This window comes from Centruroides sculpturatus, unplaced genomic scaffold, assembly GCF_000671375.1.
Source record: "Centruroides sculpturatus isolate CEXI.00-Female unplaced genomic scaffold, Cexi_2.0 scaffold818, whole genome shotgun sequence".
Classification (NCBI taxonomy): Eukaryota; Metazoa; Arthropoda; class Arachnida; order Scorpiones; family Buthidae; genus Centruroides; species Centruroides sculpturatus.
In genome coordinates, this window is record NW_019385001.1 from 153,985 (window position 1) to 163,973 (window position 9,989).

At 29.7% G+C, this 9,989-nt stretch overlaps 1 protein-coding gene across 1 annotated transcript; it reads left to right on the top strand.

Moving 5' to 3' along the window:
* The first annotated feature begins 2,505 nt into the window (after nt 1-2,505).
* Nucleotides 2,506-9,482, top strand: LOC111633228 (FK506-binding protein 5-like). The gene is made up of 2 exons (XM_023377764.1): nt 2,506-2,596; nt 8,540-9,482. Exon 2 carries the CDS (start codon nt 8,544-8,546, stop codon nt 9,429-9,431), a length of 888 nt encoding a protein of 295 aa, XP_023233532.1. The 5' UTR covers nt 2,506-2,596; nt 8,540-8,543; the 3' UTR covers nt 9,432-9,482.
* The last annotated feature ends 507 nt before the right edge of the window (nt 9,483-9,989 follow it).

Consider the following 9,989-nt stretch of genomic DNA (forward strand, 5'->3'; position numbering starts at 1 on the left):
TAACACTACTAGAGCATTTCCGGTCGCTTTCATGGCGATTTTCTTATATAGTGCCAGACAAAAAAGATAACTTAAAATTTCGAAAAATAAACTTGGCAAACGCGAAATTACGGTACTCTAAACGTTTTGTCGGAGGAGTCTTCGATTTTTCCCGGATCCGGGGCAAGTACAGGTAACCCCCGTATAACACGGTAGTTACGTTCCAAAAAATTGCCGTGTTATGCGAATCCGTGTTATACAAAACAAAGAACTAGTGCGTAAAGGGGGTTAGGTTCCAAAATTAAAAAAACATGCTGTTAAATCCTTATTTAAATCGGATTTATTATTCTTTTTTTTTCATAGGTAAAATACTTATTTATTATTTAAGTAAATATTTAACTAAAGGATTATTTATCCTATATGATGATCTCAGCATGAGCATCATCCACTGGTAACAGTTTTTGGGTGCGTTCATTAATAGTGGTCGCTCTGCAATGGGAGTGCGCTGCTGTTTGTAGGCATTTAGGAACGATGATGAAAGAAAGATGGCGGCGCCCACACTATCGATAGTATCGTGATGGAGGAATCTATAATTCTAAAATGAGCTTTTAGAGGCAAAAGAAGGGTCCCAATTGTAAAATTTAACCATTAAATGGATTATTTGTTGAAAGAACATTCAAAGTAGCCACGAAAACAATTCGAATGCTCGCGTAGAGTTACGCGGATGTATAAAAGAACGCATCCTTTATTACATATCATGTTGTACGAGGGTTTTACCCAATCCCCGAACCGTGTTAGAGTGAACCTGTGCTATAAAAGCACTGTGTTATACGGGGATGTTCCCAATTCTCGAACCGTGTTAGAATGAATCGGTGCTGTAGAAGTGCCGTGTTATACGGGGGGTTACCTGTATATCAGCCATTAACAAGTTTAGGCCACAAACGTAGATACGAGCTAGAATATACTACATAGAGAGGCTGTGACCATGGTTACAACGCTGTTGGTGACAATTACGGGTACTATAAACGAGTTAGAATATTCTAGCTCGTTGCCTTTACACAACACAAATACCACGCTTCTTGACTAAAATAAAAATGGCGGATGTGTATTGAATTTTCCTGAAACATGGCATCTCTTCAGTCACTCAATGTAGTATATTCTAGCTCGTTGCAGAATACTTTATATATATAATTTTCAGACAATTTCAACGCGCAATTTATTTCGTATTGTTTATAAGCGCGAGGAAACCACCTGTGACGTAACTTTACGTAATTTATTATCATTTTAGGGCATGTAATTTATGCAAAATTGTTAAATTTTTAATAATAAGTTTTCTTAGATAAACCATATAATATTTTATTAATGCTTCTATTATATTTCATGCAATAAATTTAAAACACAAAAAGATATAATATTGATAAATTTTGACGTCATCGGAAAATGCTGTTTCGCTAAATCAATAGTGCACTCTCTATTCTTAAATTTACATAAATAATTTGGAGATTTTCGCAATAAAATCATCCAATTACTGAAATAATTTATTTGTATCACTTATTCACTCTGGACATTTGATTTTAATATGTAATTATCAGCACTTAAGTATCATTTATATTAGTATTGAATGGATTTATTATGCTATTTAGAACTATAAAATTTATTCGTTTGTTAATGTTTGTTTACATCGAGGTTAAATGGTTACTTAGCGACTGTTTGATCGACTGTTACAAACAAGAGAACGTACCAAGGAAGGTCAATGTAAAATTTCTTAATATCATATACAAAAGAATATTTTATTATTTGTGCATTCTTCTATATTGTCTGAAATTTTTGACATTCCCTTTTGCTGTTTTGTGTCTTCAAGGTGAAATTAATAAGAAATATTTTTATAATTTATATAACATTTCATGCATTCAAAACTACACTAGAACTCTAACAGTGTTATATGCGAATCCTTGTCGATATCAGTTGTTTTATGAAAAACTGAGTTGATTTAATAATTGAAGGCATTTAAAAAGTCTTGGACTGATGAAAATTTGCAATAATTTCGTAATAATATTCTCTTTGTTGTGATAGACGTATTCAATTGTATTTAATATACTTCCTATTGTGATGAATATGTATGGACAAAACCTTGCGTGCTGTAAAAATATTTACGCGATGTGACCTTACAAAAAAAAACGTTATGAATATTGATTGTTTTTCATTGTCTGGAACAATTTTTTCCTTTATTGCTGCAATTATTGTAAGGAAGTAAAGTAAAAATAAGGCGAACTAAAGTCCTCGCGTCATTTTCTCGAAAATATTTTTGGAAGAACACCCGAGAAAATATTTTGTTTCCTTAACTTAATGAATGTCTTATGAACAGTATTTGTGACGTGATCAGTTTAATGTTTATTTGTAAAACGTGACTTCATCGATTCTTGGTTTACCAATCAGAATTAATGTATATAATATTCTATTTTTAAATATTTTATGAGAAATTTTATTTCTCATAAAATAGCGAGTTCTTCTCACTCAAAATTATTGAAGAATTTTTGTATATAAAAATCTATTTGTCAACTATATTAGATATAATGAAGAACGATTGCTTAATCTTAAAATAAGATAAATCTATAAGGTAAGTCAAATCTTTCATGTATTATGTGCTTACAAAGGACGATATTTAAAAATTAAGGATTGAAAATTATTGTTAAAGATAATCTTAATCGATAAGATATTGACTCTTTATAGAATCCGTTCTTGTAGATACTAAGGGATCTTTTTCTTCCGTGCATACCATGAATTATTTCGTCTCTTATCGTACTGTTCAAACTAATGCCTTTTTTTCTAGGCCTATCTAAGGTTCAGCCAGGCCCACAACGGGACGGTCTGGCGGTGAGGGACAGCGCTCGATATACCTGAGATAGACCGCCCATGAAAAATTCTTGGGGTTTTTCACTCGGTTTTTGATCCTGATCTCTTATAGCTATAGGTATATCTTAATAATTAACAGATTTCTTATTGTAGGTCTGGTCGAACCCACGATAGACATGGAACTAATAGGGTCAACTTGTCGTTCTGGGGAGATAAACAATAACTTTACTAAACACTTTAGAGATTATATGTCGTTAAACTGATTAAATGCTAATGATTTAAATGCTTTCCATTATGGATATGGCAAATATTCTCTTAAAAAAAAGTCTTTTCATGCATATTGTAGGTATTTTCAGGCCTACAATGGGTCGTTTTGGCCAGGGATCGGTCCCACATGTATGAGCTAACCCGCTCAGTAAAACTTTTGTCTTACCTGTGACAGAGTGAACACTTGAACACTGATAACTGGTTTGTTTTACATTTAAGTAATCTAATAAATGAATTAATTTTATAACCTTGAACATTAAATTAATTTATATTCTTTAATTTAATAATTTTTTTGAAAACTTTTAAACAAAATAAAGAAAATTTTATATAAAGCTGTATCATTCTTTAATTATTTTTCTCTCGTTTTAAATTTACATTCTTGAGAACGAATTAAAACAAAATGACCTTAGCATAACATTTAAAAATATTACATACAATTGCAATTTTTTTATTACTGTTTTCAATACAAAAAATTATATAATAAACTGTTTTTTGTAAATCAATTTTTCCTTCTGAAGATAAAAAAATATAAGAAGAAAACTTGGTTTACGTTTAATTAAAATTTACGTACGAGGTTTACTAATACAACATTATTCGTTGATATTAGTTCAGCTGCATTGATTTTTATTTACCAATGATAATTTCTATATATAATTCCATATTTAATAAGCACAGTTTCATATTTTAAATATGCCTGAAGAATTTCTGCATTTGAAATCTATTAAATCTAAATCAATTTCAAGATTAACCTGTAAAACGATGATTAAAAAGTAAGGTAAATTTATCTTTTATGCTTAATAAAAATAGCTTAATATTTTAAATATTAAACTATTTAATACTTTATTCTCAAGAATAATTAATTTACTATGTTTCTATCTCTGCAATATCACATTCAAATACTCTATCTAGTCTTACCAATATCTTTAGAAGAGAGAATTTGTTTTTCTTTTATTAACTTTCTTTAGCCATATTTTCTTTGAACTTATTAAATAATAACCTATAAATTAACAAGAAGAATGTTTATACAAGATGGATAGTCTTTTTAAGTATGGGTGTCAAGAGTTGCCTGCCTTGGTTCATGCTATGAATACATTGGCATTATACTGTAATACTGAATAGAACCTATTCAAGGGCTTAGGCTGAAGAAAGGAAGAGAGTAGGAAGTAAGGAAAGGGGATAAGAAAGAGGAGAGACGGTCACAATAGGATACTGAGCAGATAGGGATACGATGGATGTAGTATCACTCTAGGGTTCTGGGAGATTCTGGAGCTAATTCGAATTTTTCATGGGTAGTTTGTCGCAGATTTGTCGAACTCATCTCTTTTCAGAAGCATTAGATAATATTAAATGCAATATTTTAATCAATTTATTTATTACTGTATTATTGTTATTATTATTATTAAATTTAACATACTGTATATCCATGTTAAATTAAAATTTATATTTTATTGGAAAAATTCTCTAAAGAATTTTCGAATAAAATGTTATTTGCTCTATTATGTTTATTCGGGTGAATTTAGTTAATTAATATAATTTATTTAAAAAATTATTATTATTATAAATTGGAAAATTTTTCCTAATAATTAGAAAGATGGAAAAATTATATTATTATGTTGAACATTTAAATTATTAGAGGAGAAGATGGTATTATGGAACCCCATTTTCATTATAGTGAATTGTAAACAAGATATCATAAGTACACCCACATTTTTTGTGCGAAAAGTACTGGTAACTATTAAACTAAATGTTCCTAATTGGATTTTTCGCTAGTGTAACTANAATTAACAAGAAGAATGTTTATACAAGATGGATAGTCTTTTTAAGTATGGGTGTCAAGAGTTGCCTGCCTTGGTTCATGCTATGAATACATTGGCATTATACTGTAATACTGAATAGAACCTATTCAAGGGCTTAGGCTGAAGAAAGGAAGAGAGTAGGAAGTAAGGAAAGGGGATAAGAAAGAGGAGAGACGGTCACAATAGGATACTGAGCAGATAGGGATACGATGGATGTAGTATCACTCTAGGGTTCTGGGAGATTCTGGAGCTAATTCGAATTTTTCATGGGTAGTTTGTCGCAGATTTGTCGAACTCATCTCTTTTCAGAAGCATTAGATAATATTAAATGCAATATTTTAATCAATTTATTTATTACTGTATTATTGTTATTATTATTATTAAATTTAACATACTGTATATCCATGTTAAATTAAAATTTATATTTTATTGGAAAAATTCTCTAAAGAATTTTCGAATAAAATGTTATTTGCTCTATTATGTTTATTCGGGTGAATTTAGTTAATTAATATAATTTATTTAAAAAATTATTATTATTATAAATTGGAAAATTTTTCCTAATAATTAGAAAGATGGAAAAATTATATTATTATGTTGAACATTTAAATTATTAGAGGAGAAGATGGTATTATGGAACCCCATTTTCATTATAGTGAATTGTAAACAAGATATCATAAGTACACCCACATTTTTTGTGCGAAAAGTACTGGTAACTATTAAACTAAATGTTCCTAATTGGATTTTTTGCTAGTGTAACTAACTATAAGTATGGTTTTTAAAGGCTTCTGTACAAAAAGTCCGAAAGTAGGTTTAGGGAAAACCGGATGGTAATATGAAATCTTAATGTATGTTTTCAAAAAATGCTTTAATGTATCCAAAAACAAATAGAAAAGTACAAAGAATGTTAAATAATTACAAAATTATTTACTCCAATGTATTTTATCGCAAAAACGATTTAATAATAATAATAAAGAAATGTACAAAGAAGAATCTATTCATTTACAAAAATCACAAATATAATGCTCCTATAATGTTAGGTATTTACTTTTACTTTTTTCATTTTTCTTCTATTTTTTCATTCATCTATCACATACTTTTACAAAAGTTAGACGGGTTCCATATTAAAAGCACCAATGGGATCCGTATTTTACTCATCGCCATCTTGAATTAACTTATGTCTGTCAAGACCAAATTTTAAAAAACGTGAATACCACGCAGATTAATATGTACCCCTAAGTCTCTAAAACGATACATGCACCACTGAACCTACAACTACACGATTTATATTTTAGAAATAATTAAATTCACTTAGCATTAAAAACTTTCGAATTTCGAAAAACACAAATATGCTAATTCACTATGGACAACCGTTTAACTGAAGTGACACGGGTTTTCCCCTTGCTATGGATGTCTGCCTAGTGCAGTTCAGCCACAATCCGCTACAGTTCACCTTTATTATCAGTTTGAAATGAAGGGGTTCCATAATACCACTTTCTCCCTATACTTTCTAGGCTCTGTTATATAACTCCTATGCTTTTTACCAAAATTTTAGAAATTTTGCACGGAGGTTTATGTATTAGGAGAATTGATTTTATTAATTTTGGTGGTTAAAAGTCGATGGGATGGGGAGATAAAGAAATGCCGCATGTTATATCTCTAGTGGGGTCGGACTTAATGACGATTTTACTCGTATTAGCACTTACATAACCCTCAAAATTAAGCTTTTTGCCATTTTATAATAGCTAAAAATATATAATTATTTTTTAAGTAAAATTTCATAACAGGCGGCACACACGCAATTTTAAACGTCGCCGGGAAAGTTAAGCAACTCGTTGCCGAAATTTTTTTTTTATTTGATTTAATCTTAATAAAATATCTTGAATAGCCAAGTTAATTTACAGTTCGGCTCAAAAATTAGTTAACCGAGATGTATTTTTTAGGATAAAAAAAATCACGAATAATAATATAGTGATGTTTTAACACCGACTTTATCTCATTTTACCAAGTTTGTGAGAACGGATTCTTAAGGTATTTTGTAGCAAATAACAATCTATTACCATACTATCGGACAAGAAATGTCAAAACAAATTATTATTTTATTGAATTTAAATTGTCATGTTCACAGTAACCGTAATCAGCACGAAAATAACAACTCTAAAACAACTGGAGAATTGTTTTGTTGCGTTGTGCCGTTACGTATCTGATAATATGAATATTCCATAATTTGTCGTGTCTCTGCCAAATTGTGTCGTATAATTTTCTTATATGATAGTGTGAATCCGGCTTAAAGCTCGCCTTATTCGCATCACAAATAGATAAAGCTGATATTATTCAAAAAAACGGATGGATGAAACAAGAACAAAGCTTTAAATTCGGGCTTGATCCTTCCATTTTGAGTAAAGCGAAGAGAAAATACAGGGTCTTACTTTAAATAGATAATCTGCTGTCTTTTCAATGCTAGTCGGATGGATAAAAAAATAATTTCGTTTTTTAAATCGACTACAATTTATTATTCCTCCATTTCAGAAAAATTGCCAGTTATTTCACGTACATTTTGCATGTTTTGTGGCACTTAAACTGAAATAAAAGATAGCGTTGCAGTGTTTTTTATGTGATCATGTCTGTATCAAAGGATTTTTTAACACACTTTTTTTTATTGTGTTTGTCTTCAATTGTATTTATTAATATAATTTTATAATCCTGGAATTTACTAGTGTCTTTTTTAGAAGTTTATCACAGACACGAAAAATCGTCGCCATATCGGGAATTGGCTCGAAATGCGGCGATAAATTGCCAGATCTGGCAACATTTTCCAGTTCCAGCTATCCACGTGATAGCTAATAAACAAAATGTTCATGCCCATAAAGATGCATGCAACATCTATACTTAAACTCTATCTAAGCAACAGTGGACTGCATAATTCGAAAAAAGCCGAAATTTTATCTCTTATTATTGCTTCATCCATCCATTTTTTAGATAATGTCAGCCTTATCCGCTTTTAACTTGAATAAATCTCGCATATAAATAAAGGTCAAAATTAAAAGATTGTTATTTATTACATTATTTATACATACAGTAGAGCGTCGATTATCCGAATCAATTGGGGACTGGGGTTGTTCGGAAATTCGATGTTTCGGATAACCGATTATGCACGAAAAAATATATTAATTTATCCCATGTTGAAATTTTCCTCCGTTGCGTGTCGCTTTGCGTTGAATTTTCATCGATGTTAAGCCTAACAAAGACTATTGTATCGTTAAAAATTATTTTTTATTTAGTACGAACAAAATAAATGTATTGAAAAATATAAAAACAAAAAATTATACTTCAGAAGTTAATTTAGTATCAAAAACGTAAAATATTTGAGTAGCCCAAGACATAGCCAAAGATTGCAGCGCCACAGCACTGGCGAAAATTTAAATTTGCCGACTGGAATTCTTTCGGATGCTTGACTTTCGGATAATCGACGCTCTACTGTATTTTAAATTATCTTTAAATTACAAATTATTCTTTAACAATAATCAAAGACGTCAATATTACATATGTTTAAAGTTTTCCAAACTTATATTAATGATTAAAAACACTTATAAATAAAATTTTAGAATTTTAAAAATTATTTATAATATGATTTTATTTTGTTATAGAAAAATGCCGAAACATCGACAAAATTCTGAAAGAAATCGAAAGAATAAATCTCATCGCCATCGAAATAATTATACTAGCATACACATACATCGAACAAATGTATACAAACATCGACGAAATATAAATAAATATAGAAGAAATCCACAGTATAATAATAATGCAAAACCTTCTCAAATTCCACGTCATCGAACAGTATCCTATTCCACCAAAACTTTAATTTCTTCTGGATCATTCTTTTTGATTGGTGGAGCTATAGCTATGATATTAAGCAAACATGCGGATATATTTTCTAATGACAACGAAAAAGATTCTAAAGATGGCATTAATAATAATGATAATAATAATAATAATAAAGAAAATAAAAATTCTGATAATAAAGATTTACGTGAAATCATTTATACGGGTGGTTTGGTTTCAGTTTGTGTCGGTGGCACATTACTTGCTTCTGGTATAGCGTTACAATATTTCGCAATATTTTACTTGAGAAAACGAGAAAATGAACGTCAAGATTTATTATCTTCTTCATCAATAATTGACGAAACAGTTCAACCGGATAGTATCAATCCTTATCAATCTGGATGTCATTTTCAACAGCCTCCAGTACCTCCTCCTCCTCCTCCTCCTCCTCCTCCACCGCCTCCAGCACCACCACCAATGTCACCACCAGATTTCTATTCGCCACATTTTATGTCAATTTATGATTCTCATCGACAGCCACCTGCAACAATCTCCTATCCTCAATATTCTCAAACTTGCGGATATCAGCCTTTTGTTCAACCAACTGCTCCGTCTGAAGAACACGTAAATAATGAATCCACACGATCTCAACATAATCCATCAACAAATTATACTGGATCGCAAAGGATCAAGTATTGCACCAATCGATTTTGAAGAAATATAATTAAAAATCACAATAAATCTTGAATGTTATTCTTTACGTAATTTCCATATAGCTTTACTCTAAATATTGTTATTGAGATTAATAAAAATGTTGATTATAGAAGAAAGGTTTATTAATTCTACGTAAGAATTAAAAATACCACGCATGTTTTATATTAAAAATCTTTAGATACTTTATAAATAATTCTTTACTTATACTTTTCTGTCAAATATCAAATACAGGTTGAGAGAAAATAAATCCTAAAATTTTTGTTATTAATTATAACAAGATCGTTCAATAATCCCGAGAAAAAGGAGTGAAATGAGAAGATAAGTCAACGCAAAAAATTATTAAGTTTTATATTATTTTATATTGATTATATATTAATTAATTAATAATTTATATATATATATCGAGCTTCTTTTAACCGACACTAGATGGCAACACGTATCATAACATATCTTCCATTATAGAATTATTTTACTACAGAATTAAATATTTTATTAATAATTTTATATTAAAATATGACAGTATATTAATATAAATATATTCATTTAATTTAAAAAAAA

What these genes read in the sequence shown, in the direction of transcription:
- LOC111633228 (XM_023377764.1), top strand. Translation starts at nt 8,544, where the DNA reads ATGCCGAAACATCGACAAAATTCTGAAAGAAATCGAAAGAATAAATCT.